Raw genomic sequence first — 15,626 nt, forward strand, 5'->3', positions numbered from 1 at the left:
ATAATAACATGTTGACCAACTTGTGTGTTTATGTACACAACCCTCTACTATCCAGGTGAGAGTGGTAACATAAGTTTGTGTTTCAGGTCACCAGCCCTTCCTATCCGGTGGTGGTGAAGATGGGTCATGCGCACTCTGGCATGGGCAAGGTGAGTTCCATACACAAACACACAAATTGGTTTAATTATTTTCCTGCAATTTCTCGCACATAAATGAATCACTTAGTGGCTGGTTGCCGTGTAATAATGCATCATCAATGTCTCTGTTAACCATTTAAATGCTGCCTTAAATGTGGGGGAAAAAGTGAGCTTTTATCATATCAGCTAAAAAGTCCTCAGTGAGTTACGAGTGTAGAAAACTAGAGTCAACACACACAGCATTTACTTGTATGACCCGATCCAAACAACCTTCCCTAGTCATGGTACAGGGAAAAAAAATGCAAGTAGCACCAGGATTTAAAAAAAGTCCTCAGGGAGTTAGGAATACATTGAATGTGTATAAAAATATGTATACAATCTCTAAAACAACTTCAGTCCTAAAATATCAAATAGTAAACATGTATTTTTTAAATTAATTTAACAAATATATTCAGATTCAACATTTATATTTAGATTTAACCATTTAAATGCTGCTTTAAATGTGGAAAAAAAGTGAGCTAAATACTCAAAATATATCAGCTAAAAAGTCCTCAGTGGGTTAAGAGTGTAGAAAACGAAAGTCAACAAGCACATCATTCACTTGTGTGACCCGGTCCAAACAACCTTGCCTAGTCATGGTACAGGAAAAAAAATGCAAGTAGCACCAAGATTTAAAAAAAAAAAAAAAGTCCTCAGGGAGTTAGGAATGTATTGAATGTGTATAAAAATATGTATACAATCTCTAAATCAACTTCAATCCTAAAAAGATATATATATTTTTTTGCATTTAGATTTGTATTTAACAAATATATTAAGATTTAACATTTATATTTAATATTTAAATGCTGCCTTGAATGTGGAAAAAAAGTGAGCTAAATACTCAAAATATATCAGCTAAAAAAGTCCTCAGTGAGTTAAGAGTGTAGAAAACAAGAGTCAACAAGCACAGCATTCACTTGTATGTGTCAGAGTTTGTAGGTGACGAACCCCAAGATGCAGAGAAGGCGGAAGGCATTGTACGAGAAAACATGATTTAATTATACACTAAGGCAAAACAACAAACGAAAGGGTAACAAAAGGCGCGCACAAGGCGGAGAACAAACTTGGCTATGAACTAAAATAGCACAGAGGCTAACTGTGGACAAGAAACCAAAAACACTTACTGTGACACGAAGGAACTAGGACATGAGCAGACTGAAACCAAAAGTAGACAGAGCTACAACGACAAGTATTAAGAACAACGACACGACAGGTAGGAACGACAATGATCCAGCCATGACTGGAGGAGAAGGCAGGTTTAAATAGTAGCTGGCTGATTGACACCAGGTGTGGCCAGGTGCCAATCAGCCACAGCTGAAGGGACACAGCACTCAGGGAGAAACAGGAAACAGAACCAAAATAAGAGCGTTGACAGGAAATGACAGAGGAAAAACTAAAACTTGACCAAACTGTCAGGGACAAGACTGACAGTAGCCCCCCTTCCTATAACAGATACCAGACGTTCTAAGAACCCCCCCCAAAAAACAGTCCAAAGTCACGGGAGGGTGGAGGGAGGACAAGGAGGTGGGCCACCAGGCCAAGTGTCCCCGCAACCAGCGGGGAAGAGTTAGGTGGCGACGGCGAGTTGAACGCCGCCGCAATTGGCGAGGCGGCTCGACCGCCGGCATGGGAGGACCCACCGGAGACGATGGTGGCGCCCTCTGCTGGCCCACCGGAGAAGATGGTGGCGCCCTCTGCTGGCCCACCGGAGAAGATGGCGGTGGCGCCCTCTGCTGGCCCACTGGAGAGGATGGCGGTGGCGCCCTCTGCTGGCCCACCGGGGAGGATGGCGGTGGCGCCCTCTGCTGGCCCACCGGAGTGCATGGTGGCGGCGTCTGTTGGCTCACCGGAGAGGAGGATGGTGGCGCCCTCTGCTGCTGGCCCACCGGAGAAGAGGATGGTGGCGCCCTCTGCTGCTGGCCCCCCGGAGAAGAGGATGGTGGCGCCCTCTGCTGCTGGCCCACCGGAGAAGAGGATGGTGGCGCCCTCTGCTGCTGGCCCACCGGAGAAGAGGATGGTGGCGCCCTCTGCTGCTGGCCCACCGGAGAAGAGGATGGTGGCGCCCTCTGCTGCTGGCCCACCGGAGAAGAGGATGGTGGCGCCCTCTGCTGCTGGCCCACCGGAGAGGAGGATGGTGGCGCCGTCTGCTGCTGGCCCACCGGAGAGGAGGATGGGGGCGCCGTCTGCTGCTGGCCCACCGGAGAGGAGGATGGTGGCGCCGTCTGCTGCTGGCCCACCGGAGAGGAGGATGGTGGCGCCGTCTGCTGCTGGCCTACCGGAGAGGAGGATGGTGGCGCCGTCTGCTGCTGGCCCACCGGAGAGGAGGATGGTGGCGCCGTCTGCTGCTGGCCCACCGGAGAGGAGGATGGTGGCGCCGTCTGCTGCTGGCCCACCGGAGAGGAGGATGGTGGCGCCGTTGGTTGTAGACCCACCGGAGTGCATGGTGGCGTCTGCCGGCCCACCGGACTGCATGGTGGCGTCTGCCGGCCCACCGGACTGCATGGTGGCGTCTGCCGGCCCACCGGACTGCATGGTGGCGTCTGCCGGCCCACCGGACTGCATGGTGGCGTCTGCCGGCCCACCGGACTGCATGGTGGCGTCTGCCGGCCCACCGGAGTGCATGGTGGCGCCGTAGGTTGCAGACCCACCGGAGATGATGGCGCCGTCTCTTGCAGACCCACTGGGGCGAGAAGTAGCTGTGCCTCCCCAGCTGCACTGCTACTCATAGCCCCTCCCCCAAGGGACGGATCCCAGACGTCCCCAGATAGGACCACAGACGACAGGGGTGGGAGGGAGAGGGCTTGAAAAGCGGCCGAACTTTTCTTCAGATTAGCCACTAAGTCCAAAACTTTGTTAAGCCTCTCCGCCATGGACATCTCTGCGAGATTCGAATTTGGCTGGATCATTATGTCAGAGTTTGTAGGTGACGAACCCCAAGATGCAGAGAAGGCGGAAGGCATTGTACGAGAAAACATGATTTAATTATACACTAAGGCAAAACAACAAACGAAAGGGTAACAAAAGGCGCGCACAAGGCGGAGAACAAACTTGGCTATGAACTAAAATAGCACAGAGGCTAACTGTGGACAAGAAACCAAAAACACTTACTGTGACACGAAGGAACTAGGACATGAGCAGAGTGAAACCAAAAGTAGACAGAGCTACAACGACAAGTATTAAGAACAACGACACGACAGGTAGGAACGACAATGATCCAGCCATGACTGGAGGAGAAGGCAGGTTTAAATAGTAGCTGGCTGATTGACACCAGGTGTGGCCAGGTGCCAATCAGCCACAGCTGAAGGGACACAGCACTCAGGGAGAAACAGGAAACAGAACCAAAATAAGAGCGTTGACAGGAAATGACAGAGGAAAAACTAAAACTTGACCAAACTGTCAGGGACAAGCCTGACAGTATGACCCGATCCAAACAACCTTCCCTAGTCATGGCACAGGAAAAAAAATTCAACCAGCAACATAAAAAAAAATTTAAATTACACCCATTTAAATCCATTATAAATATATATATATATATATATATATACATATATATATTCAACAATTATGAATTGATTTAGGATCGGAATAAATAAAACTTGCTAATTGGATATAGTATTTATTTTAATGTTTTTATCTCAAATTCTTTCAGATATTATCCCTATAAAAATCTGTATAAAATCTTAAGATGAACTTCAGTCCTAAAATATCAAATCGTAAACATGTGTCTTTTTTAATTATTTTGCATTTAGATTTGTATTCAACAAATGTACTCAGATTTACCATTTATACTTAGATTCAACTTTTATTTTTAATATTTAGATTTAACCATTTAAATGTGAAAAAAGTGAGCTAAATACTCAAAATATATCAGCTAAAATGTCCTCAGTGAGTTTAAGAGTGTAGAAAACTAGAGTCAACACACACATCATTTACTTGTATGACCCCGATCCAAACAACCTTCCCTAGTCATGGCACAGGAAAAAAAATCAACCAGCACCATAAAAATATAATTAATTTTTTTTTTTTTTATTAAAATATATATATATATATACAGTATATTATTTTATTTTATTTATTTATTTATTTTTTCCCGGAAAATTATGAATTGATTTAGAATCGGAATTAATAAAAACTTGCTATTTGCATGTGAACTGATTTTTTTTTTTTTTTTTTTAGCACCGTCAAACTCATTTTTAACTGAGTTCCGGAAGGCCTTGGAGGGCCACTTCATGATTATTATTGTTTACCAACAAACTGATGGAAAGCTTGCTTTGGAGCCTATTGGAATGACTAAAAAAAAAAAGCAAAGAATGGTGTGTTGCATGAAATAATATGCAATATGCAGGAAGGTCATGGTTTGTTTTCCAGCTGCAGCACCAGCCCTGGTGTGGCCGTGATGTCATGTCCTCCATCATGGAATGACAAAGTGACGTGGTTCACAGAGCACGTGTTACCAAGTCACGTGTTACCAAGTCACGTGTTACCAAGTCATGACCTGTCATTATCCCGCCTTGCGTACCAGCGCAAACTTTCTAACTGGTGACGTCTGGCCTGCAGATCAAAGTTGAAAATCAGCAGGACTTCCAGGACATCACCAGCGTGGTGGCGCTGGCCGGCACCTACGCCACGGCCGAGCCCTACGTCCAGTCCAAGTACGACATCCGCATCCAGAAGATCGGCAGCAACTACAAGGCCTACATGTAAGAACCCCAGGAAGGGAGCAAGGGACACACGTTTGCTTTTTTCTATTTATTTTGCATTTAAATGTGTATTTAACAAATATATTCAGATTCAACATTTATATTTAGATTCAACTTTTATGTTTCATATTTTGATTTAGATTCAACTTTTATACAAAAAAAGTAGGCGTGGTCATAGAAGAAAAATGACGATTTTCCACATACACAATTTGAGATCGACGGAGTATTTTATGAATTATTTTATTTTCGGCCTTTCCCTTTAAATCAGGGGTGTCAAACTCAAATATAAAGTGGGCCAAAATGTAAAACTGAACAAAGCCGCGGGCCAAGGTTGAACAAATTAACCTTTTAATAGGGACCCAAACAAGTTTTGCATTGAATATTGAACAAGCAAGGCTTATATAACTTTATAGTGACATGCAAAATCCAGTTTCAAATAATAATTAAAGCTGCAAGCAGCGTTGGTCGGGCCCGCGTATTTGGCAGGTGCTAGTCCTAAATGTCCCAATACTTTTGTCCAGTGATAGTCATAAGTGTCCCAATACTTTTGTCTACTTTTAGTCTGAAGTGTCCCAAGACTTTTGTCTAGTGTACCTACCTTGTCTGCATTGTGTGGGCACGTTGGTGCTTCCTGCTTTTAAGCAGCCATCTTAAAAAAACAGCAGCGCAGCGGGTCTTTGAAGGGTCATAAAATCAAAACCGGAGCAGGTATTAAAAAACTGTTCTGTTATTTTATACACAAGGGTTTAATCTCTCTCCTGTGTTAGTTTGAAGCAGAAACGACAAACGCGCTCAGAGGAGATAGTTTTTGAAGGAAGGTGACCGGTTTTTACAAAAAATTTGTTTTGAAGGGGGAATAGCAAACTTCCTGTTGATTTTTGCTGGGGGTTGTCAATTTATGAAATGTAGGTCCAAGTGAGACCTACATAGAGGTTTTTGTTTCATGTCTCTCCGACCTTCCCAGTGGGAGTTACAGGCAGTTTTGTCAGTTTTTTCATCCGAGGAGCAGTTTTTTGTGCGTTTTATTAAAAAATTGCGCTAGAGCACAATTTTGAGATTTGGGGTTAGGTTTTTTTATTAGATTACACTTTTTGCCAGTCCTGATGTGTGCGTTCAGTTTGGTGAGTTTTGAAGCATGTTAAGGGGGTCAAATTACAGCTCAAAGAGGCAAAAGTGTCTGTTTTTAGTACTTTTTTGTCTTGAAGGGGGAATTGCCAACTTCCTGTTGATTTTAGCCCGAGAATGTACAATTATGAAAGGTAGGTGTAAGTCAGACCTACATAGAGGTCTCTCCGACCTTCCTAGTGGGAGTTACAGGCAGTCTAGGTTTTTTTTCCCTAGGGGGCGCTAGAGCGCAATTTTTATTTTTGGGGTTTGGTTTTTTTATGAAAAGGCAATTTTCGCAGGTCCTGACGTGTGCGTCAAATATGGTGAGTTTTGAAGCATGTTAAGTGGGTCAAATTGCAGCTCAAAGAGGCGGCCGGTATAATAATAATAATAAAACCTTAGAAAAACAATAGGTCCCATTGCATAAGGACTCCCTTCGGGAGTCCTTTTGCAATGCGGGCCCTAATAATAATAATTAAAAAATATCAATGGCATATCAAATACAATTTAAATGAAAATTGAATGCCTCTTTTCTATTTGCAGCCTTCTGAGGTAAATATCAACATTAGCTTTTTCCACAGGCTAATAAATGAGAAAATAAAATAATGAATAAACCAACCATTCAGGACTTTAAACTGCTCAGTTTGCAACACACTGATCTAATCTGATGTGCCCAAGCCAGATACCTGCCATCTTTTCTTGCATGCTAGTTCATTAATGTCGGGGCTCAGGCTTTGAGCTGAGGCAACCTTCATTATCGAACGGAGGTGTTTATCAGTCATTATATCTCGTAGTCCACAGTCTTGGGGCGTTTAACGTCCTCTACGAGCTGACGTCACGTCCGCTTTTCATCCCTTCTAACAACGTGCCCGCCCAGTCACAAGACATGAGCGGCTCCTGTACGCACACACACACACGTAAATGCAATGCATACTTGATCAACAGCGATACAGTTTACACTGAGGGTGGCCGTATAAGCAACTTTAACATTGTTAGAAATATACGCCACACTGTGAATCCACACCAAACAAGAATGACAAACACATTTTGGGAGAACATCCGCACCGTAACTCAACATAAATACAACAGAACAAATACCCAGAACCCTTTGCAGCACTAACTCTTCTGGGACGCTACAATATACCCCTCCCACACACACACACACACACACACACCTTGTATAATGAGTGTGAACGATTAAAAAAAAAAGTGCAGAAGTTTCTTAAAGGGGAACTGCACTTTTTTGATATCATTCACAGTCATTATGAAAGATATGACGACAGAGGAATTTTTAAAAATTGCTCAGTCACCAGAATTTTACCCTGAATTGTAATTACTTTTATTATTTTTGCTCAGTCGCCAGAATTTTACCTTGAAATGTAATTATTTTTATGTTTGCTCAGTCGCCAGAATTATACTGTGTAATGTAATTATTTTTGCTCAGTCGCCAGAATTTTACTTTAAAATATAAGTATCGTTATTGTTTTTGGACAAAAAAATGTCCTCAGGAAGTTAAAAAAAATGTTTTGGATTCATATTTTTTTTCCTTTTTTTTTCTCAATTCTCTCAATCAACTTCAGTCATAAAAAAAAACCAAAAAAACAAATGACATTGTTTATTTTAACCCTTTTATTAGGCCCGTACATATCACAGCTGAGAAACTGATATTTTCTGCTAGCCCATCAATGGGCCCCCGGCCCTATGGTTAAGAAAAACGGTTCAAATCAAAAACAAATCAAATCAAAAACATGAGAAAAAAAATGTTGTCCAAAAATAATAACCATACTTACATTTCAAAGTAAAATTCTGGCGACTGAGCAAAAATAATTACATTTCAAGGTATAATTCTGGCGACTGAGCAAACATAATAAAAATAATGACATTACAAGGTATAATTATGTTGACTGAGCAATTATTAAAAATCCCTCCGTCGTCATATCTTTCATATGATTAAAAAAAAAAATGCAGAAGTTTTTTTTTTAATCGTTCACAGTCATTATGAAAGATATGACGACGGAGGGATTTTTAATAATTGCTCAGTCGCCAGAATTTTACCTTGAAATGTAATTACTTTTATTATTTTTGCTCAGTCTCCAGAACTCTACCTTGAAATGTAATTATTTGTATTATGTTTGCTCAGTCACCAGAATTTTACCTTGAAATGTAATTATTTTTCTTATTTTTGCTCAGGCGCCAGAATTTTACCTTGAAGTGTAATTATTTTAATTATGTTTGCTCAATCGCCAGAATTCTACCTTGAAATATAATTATTTTTATTATGTTTGCTCAGTCGCCAGAATTATACCTTGTAATGTAATTATTTTTGCTCAGTCGCCAGAATTTTACCTTGAAATGTAATTATTTTTATTATTTTTGCTCAGTCGCTAGAATTCTACCTTGAAATGTAATTACTTTTATTATGTTTGCGCAGTCGCCAGAATTTTACTCTGAAATGTAAGTGTCGTTATTATTTTTGGACAAAAAAATGTCCTCGGGAAGTTAAAAAAAATGTTTTGGATTCATATTTGTTTTCTTTTTCTTTTTTTTTGCTCTATTCTCTCAATCAACTTCAGTCATAAAAAAGAAACTAAATAAATGATATTGTTTATTTTAACCCTTTATTAGGCCCGTACGGATCACAGCTGAGAAACTGATATTTTCTGCTAGCCCATCAATGGGCCCCCGGCCCTATGGTTAAGAAAAACTGTTCAAATCAAATAAAAAACTTTTTTTCAACTTCCTGAGCACATTTTTTTCGTCCAAAAATAATAACGACACTTACATTTCAAAGTAAAATTCTGGCGACTGAGCAAAAATAATTACATTACAAGGTATAATTCTGGGGACTGAGCAAACATAATAAAATGCATTTCATTACAAGGTAGAATTCTGGCGACAGAGAAAAAAATAAATAAAAATAATTACATTTCAAGGTAGAATTCTGGTGACTGAGCAAAATTAATAAAAGTAATTACATTACAAGGTAAAATTCTGGTGACTGAGCAATTAATAAAAATCCCCCCGTCGTCATATCTTTCATAATGAGTGTTAACGATTAAAAAAAAAAAAAAAGTGCAGAAGTTTCTTAAAAGGGAACTGCACTTCTTTTTTTTTTTAATCGTTCACACTCATTATGAAAGATATGACGACGGGGGGATTTTTATTAATTGCTCAGTCACCAGAATTTTACCTTGAAATGTAATTACTTTTATTATTTTTGCTCAGTTACCAGAATTCTACCTTGAAATATAATTATTTTTATTATTTTTTCTCTGTCGCCAGAATTCTACCTTGTAATGAAATGTATTTTATTATGTTTGCTTAGTCCCCAGAATTATACCTTGTAATGTAAATACTTTTATTATTTTTGCTCAGTTACCAGAATTAAACCTTGAAATATAATTATTTTTATTATTTTTTCTCTGTCGCCAGAATTCTACCTTGTAATGAAATGTATTTTATTATGTTTGCTCAGTCCCCAGAATTATACCTTGTAATGTAATTATTTTTGCTCAGTCGCCAGAATTATACCTTGAAATGTAAATACTTTTTTTATTTTTGCTCAGTCACCAGAATTAAACCTTGAAATATAATTATTTTTATTATTTTTTCTCTGTCGCCAGAATTCTACCTTGTAATGAAATGTATTTTATTATGTTTGCTTAGTCCCCAGAATTATACCTTGTAATGTAAATACTTTTATTATTTTTGCTCAGTTACCAGAATTATACCTTGTAATGTAATTATTTTTGCTCAGTCGCCAGAATTATACCTTGAAATGTAAATACTTTTTTTATTTTTGCTCAGTCACCAGAATTAAACCTTGAAATATAATTATTTGTATTATTTTTTCTCTGTCGCCAGAATTCTACCTTGTAATGAAATGTATTTTATTATGTTTGCTCAGTCCCCAGAATTATACCTTGTAATGTAATCATTTTTGCTCAGTCGCCCTATGGTTAACAAAAACTGTTAAAATCAAATAAAAGCATTTTTTCCAACTTTCTGAGGACATTTCTAGTCCTTAACTCTGAATAAAGTATGGATGCCCCAGAGGGTCAAAAAGTGACCATAGAGCCCAGCTGGGTTCCGGTGTTGTTTTGGGGACTGAAATGAGCGAGACGGGGCGCTTTAACGTCCTTTAAATGGTGTTTTTTCTCCTTGACTTCAAGGCGGACTTCAATTTCTGGGAACTGGAAGGCCAACACGGGGTCGGCCATGTTGGAGCAGATCGCCATGACTGACAGGTGACCCTCAAAGCATAAAAGATGATTGATCACAATGACAACCTTCATTTGGAGAGTGACTGCAAAACAACACAGTTATATTGTGTGTGTGTGTGTGTGTGTGTGTGTGTGTGTGTGTGTGTGTGTCCCAGATACCGAGTGTGGGTGGACTCCTGTGCCGAGATGTTTGGTGGTCTGGACGTGTGTGCAGTGAAGGCCGTGCACGGGAAAGATGGCAAGGACTACATCATCGAGGTCAGTTTGCAGTCGGCGTGACACGGTGGACTTAGATGACTTGGAATGGTTGTTTATGTACTTAGATGACTTGGAGAGAGTGTTTATGTACTTAGATGACTTGTAGAGAGTGTTTATGGAAGTTAAAGTGCAAACACTTGTGTCAAAACCTTGAAGGAATCTGGGGCCAACACTGGGAAGATATGTCAACAAAGAGTGTCTGATATATAGACTTCATAGTCTCTAACAGAGTAGGATAGATCATGGTGGTCTTCATAGTCTCTAACACAGTAGGATAGATCATGGTGGTCTTCATAGTCTCTAACAGAGTAGGATAGATCATGGTGGTCTTCATAGTCTCTAAAAGAGTAGGCTAGATCATGGTGGTCTTCATAGTCTCTAACAGAGTAGGATAGATCATAGTGGTCTTCATAGTCTCTAACAGAGTAGGATAGATCATAGTGGTCTTCATAGTCTCTAACAGAGTAGGATAGATCATGGTGGTCTTCATAGTCTCTAACAGAGTAGGATAGATCATGGTGGTCTTCATAGTCTCTAACAGAGTAGGATAGATCATGGTGGTCTTCATAGTCTCTAACACAGTAGGATAGATCATGGTGGCCCAGGACCGTTCATAGTCTCTAACAGAGTAGGATAGATCATGGTTCATGGTGGTCTTCATAGTCTCTAACAGAGTAGGTTAGATCATAGTGGTCTTCATAGTCTCTAACAGAGTAGGATAGATTATGGTGGTCTTCATAGTCTCTAACAGAGTAGGATAGATCATGGTGGTCTTCATAGTCTATAACAGAGTAGGATAGATCATGGTGGTCTTCATAGTCTCTAAAAGAGTAGGATAGATCATGGTGGTCGTCATAGTCTCTAACAGAGTAGGTTAGATCATAGTGGTCTTCATAGTCTCTAACAGAGTAGGATAGATTATGGTGGTCTTCATAGTCTCTAACAGAGTAGGATAGATCATGGTGGTCTTCATAGTCTATAACAGAGTAGGATAGATCATGGTGGTCTTCATAGTCTCTAAAAGAGTAGGATAGATCATGGTGGTCGTCATAGTCTCTAACAGAGTAGGTTAGATCATAGTGGTATTCATAGTCTCTAACAGAGTAGGATAGATCATGGTGGTCTTCATAGTCTCTAACACAGTAGGCTAGATCATGGTGGTCTTCATAGTCTCTAACAGAGTAGGATAGATCATGGTGGTCTTCATAGTCTCTGACACAGTATGATAGATCATGGTGGTCTAGGCATGTTGTAATATATTTCATTTAAAGGGCAAGAGTTCAAATTTAAATCTCATTTTATATAGTCCGATACATCATTTTATATAGTCCGATACATCATTTTATATAGTCCGATACATCAATTTATATGATTGGATACATCATTTTATACGGCCCGACATATTAAAAATAATAACATTTCAGGGTAAAATTCTGGTGACTGAGTTGTTGATTTTTACCAAAAAGTATGTTGAAAAAGTCCTCGTCAGATGCTGTATATGAATAGTTTGACAGTTTCAGGGAAAACAGCGGATTACTCATTTTATTTTTCTTGCTGCTATTTTCTACATATTTGCTGATGTACATGACTTCATTTTTTATGCAAACCATAGATTTGTATCCTTTTGCATTTTTATACCCACAGATATTATTATCCATCAGATTGTACATTGTAAAAATGACCATAGATTTAACAGTAAAAAAAAAACGGTAGTTCAGTCGCCAAAATTTTACTGTGAAAAAAAATACGATGGAACTGTTTTTCCATTTCCAGAAATATGAAGGGACAAGCGGTAGAAAATGGATGGATGGATGGATGCCCTAAATTTTTTTTTTTTTTTTTTAAATAAATACAAAAATAATACAAATTATTTAGTTTCAAGGTAAAATTATGCCGATTGAGTAAAAATAGTTACTTTTCAATGTAAAATTCTGGCGACTAAGCAAAAATAATCAAAATAATTACATTTCAAGGTGAAATTCTGGCGACTGAGCAAAAATAATAAAATTTTGAGGTAAAATTTTGGCAACTAAGCAAAAATAATAAAATGTCAAGGTAAATTTCTGGTGACTGAGCTAAAAATAATTTTAAAAAAATGTCAAGGTAAAATTCTGGTGACTCAGCAAAAATGATTACTTTTCAAAGTAAAATTCTGACGACCGAGCAAAAATAATCAACAATAATACAATTTTAAGGTATAATTCTGGCGACTGAGCAAAAATAAGCAAAAATAATACAATTTCAAGGTGAAATTCTGGCGACTGAGCAAAAATAATAAAAATAATACAATTTCAAAGTAAAATTCTGGCGACTAAGCAAAAGTAATCAACATAATACAATTTCAAGGTAAATTTCTGGCGACTGATTAAAAATAATTACATGTCAAGGTAAGATTCTGGCAACTGAGCAAAAATAATTTAAATATTTACATTTAAGGTAAAACTCTGGCGACTAAGCAAAAATAATCAAAAATAATACGATTTCAAGGTAAAATTCTGGCGACTGAGCAGAAACAATTAAAATATTTACATTTAAGGTAAAACTCTGGCGACTAAGCAGAAATAATCAAAATAATACAATTTCAAGGTAAAATTCTGGCGACTGAGCAAAAATAATCAAAAATAATACGATTTCAAGGTAAAATTCTGGCGACTGAGCAGAAACAATTAAAATAATTACATTTAAGGTAAAACTCTGGCGACTGAGCAAAAATAATAAAAAATAATACGATATTAAGGTAAAATTCTGGCAACTGAGCAAAAATATTTACATTTAAGGTAAAACTCTGGCGACTGAGCAAAAATAATCAAAATAATACAATTTCAAGGTAGAATTCTGGCGACTGAGCAAAAATAATACGATTTCAAGGTAAAATTCTGGCGACTGAGCAGAAACAATTAAAATAATTACATTTCAAGGTAAAACTCTGGCGACTAAGCAAAAATAATCAAAATAATACAATTTCAAGGTAAATTTATGGCGACTAAGCAAAAATAATACAAATAATAAAATGTCACGGTAAATTTCTGGCGACTGAGCAAAAATAATCAAAAATAATAAAATTTTGAGGTAAAATTCTGGCGACTGAGCAAAAATAATCAAGGTAATTGCATTTCAAGGTAAAATTCTGGCGAGTGAGCAAGTACCAGGGAAAAGAGATGCTGCCATGTTGTTTTCTTATATTATTCTTTTAGTGGTATTTTCTACATTTTTGGTGATGTTTAGGACTTCTTCTTTAATGAAAACCATACTTTTTTTTTTAATGGTTTTGCATTTTTATAAAATATTGTACAATATTTATGCAGCTGTTTGTATTGGACGCTAGCAGGACAGGAAGTGTCAAAATTATAAAATAAAAGTCTTTAGTGAGGAAATGTGAGGGAGGATGGTCCTCTGGAGAGCAGAGGCAGACATCTTATCTCTGCCGTCATTGTTTTGACAACAGCCGCCGACGTCCTTACGAGGTTAAGACATGCCCATATTTGGGCGTGACAGCATGACATCACACTTCTCACTGTCTAAACCGCAGCCCTTAGCCCCGCCCTCTTTGTATTAAGGCTCAGCTATTTTGGGAAATATCCAGCGACTCCCCTGAGACGTCTTGGAGCTGGACTGAGAAATGTTGGACCTTTCTTTATCAGTCAGCGGGGTGGGATTTAATTAGGCTACATCCTTCCGTCCATCACAGGCGGGGAAAACTGCTTTTTGTTTCTGGCCAAGACTTCCACCATGACACTTCTCCCTGCAGGCTTCATTTGGAACAATTCTTGCTTTTATCCTTATTCAATCAGAATGATTGCTTATTAGTAACCCTAACCCTAACCCTTATATTTCCCCTAGTGTCCAAATAACTCTAAATGAAGTCTTTGTTACTTTAATAAGCAACTAATTCATGGTGAATATGTTCCCCATGCTAAAGTGTTACCAAAGTAAATAATATCAGAGAATAAAGTCGACCAGTTTTTTTCCCCAGTTAATTGTTTGTGGCTAATTGCGTCCATGCCTGCCTGCACAACAACACCCGAGTGCTGCAGAGTTCTTCCAATAAATCAGCAGGGTGGGTCCCCTTTTGAAGTGGCGGGGCCCCGGGGCCTCTGCTCTGGTCCCGTGTGGTCATGACTCAAGCGACCAACACGCCACACCCAAATCCCGCTTACAGGAGCAAACAAGGATCAAAAAGAGCTTCTGCAGGATTACTAATGGAGTTATTTCTGTATGTTGACTTGCAATAATTCTTTTACTGTCAGAAAGTGAATACGTTTAAATATATTGTAAATATTTAGCTCATTTTTCTCTCATTTCAGGTAGAATTTAAATGGTATATCTGAATTTTAAATCTTAATATGAATCTAAATATTAAATCGAAATATAAATGCTAAATCTTAATATTAAATATGAATCTAAATGCTAAATCTTAATATTAAATATGAATCTAAATGCTAAATCTTAATATTAAATATGAATCTAAATGTTAAATCTAAGTATTACATTTAAATGTTTAATCTAAATCTAAATATTAAATCTAAAAATAAATGTTGAATGTCAATGTTAAATATAGATATAAATGTAAAATCTAAATGTTAAATATCTAAATATTACATTTAAATGTAAAATCTAAATGTTACATATATAAATATTACATTTAAATGTGAAATCTAAATGTTAAATATCTAAATATTACATTCAAATGTAAAATCTTAATGTTGAATATTAATATAAATGTGAAACATAACTCAATGTTCTAACATTTAGCTGGTTTTCTTCACATATTGTAAATATTTAGCTCATTTTTCTCACATTTCAGGTAGAATTTAAATGAGAATTTTAAATCTTAATATGAATCTAAATATTAAATCGAAATATAAATGCTAAATCTTAATATTAAATATGAATCTAAATGTTCAATCTAAGTATTACATTTAAATGTTTAATCTAAATATAAATATTAAATCTAAAAATAAATGTTGAATCGCAATGTTAAATATAGATATAAATGTTAAATCTAAATGTTAAATATCTAAATATTACATTTAAATGTAAAATCTAAATGTTACATATATAAATATTACATTTAAATGTGAAATCTAAATGTTAAATATCTAAATATTACATTTAAATGTAAAATCTAAATGTTACATTTCTAAATATTACATTTAAATGTG

At 37.7% G+C, this 15,626-nt stretch overlaps 1 protein-coding gene across 1 annotated transcript in view; it reads left to right on the top strand.

Annotated features, from left to right (window-relative positions):
* The window catches only part of syn3 (synapsin III), a 300,701-nt gene that overhangs the window by 265,913 nt on the left and 19,162 nt on the right, over nt 1-15,626 (top strand). The window contains exons 7-10 of the mRNA XM_061983633.1: nt 87-149; nt 4,734-4,876; nt 10,156-10,230; nt 10,362-10,464. Coding sequence (XP_061839617.1) covers nt 87-149; nt 4,734-4,876; nt 10,156-10,230; nt 10,362-10,464 — 384 coding nt within the window. The remainder of the gene's footprint in view (nt 1-86; nt 150-4,733; nt 4,877-10,155; nt 10,231-10,361; nt 10,465-15,626) is intronic.

Source organism: Nerophis lumbriciformis, linkage group LG25, assembly GCF_033978685.3.
Source record: "Nerophis lumbriciformis linkage group LG25, RoL_Nlum_v2.1, whole genome shotgun sequence".
In the NCBI taxonomy this organism is placed as follows: Eukaryota; Metazoa; Chordata; class Actinopteri; order Syngnathiformes; family Syngnathidae; genus Nerophis; species Nerophis lumbriciformis.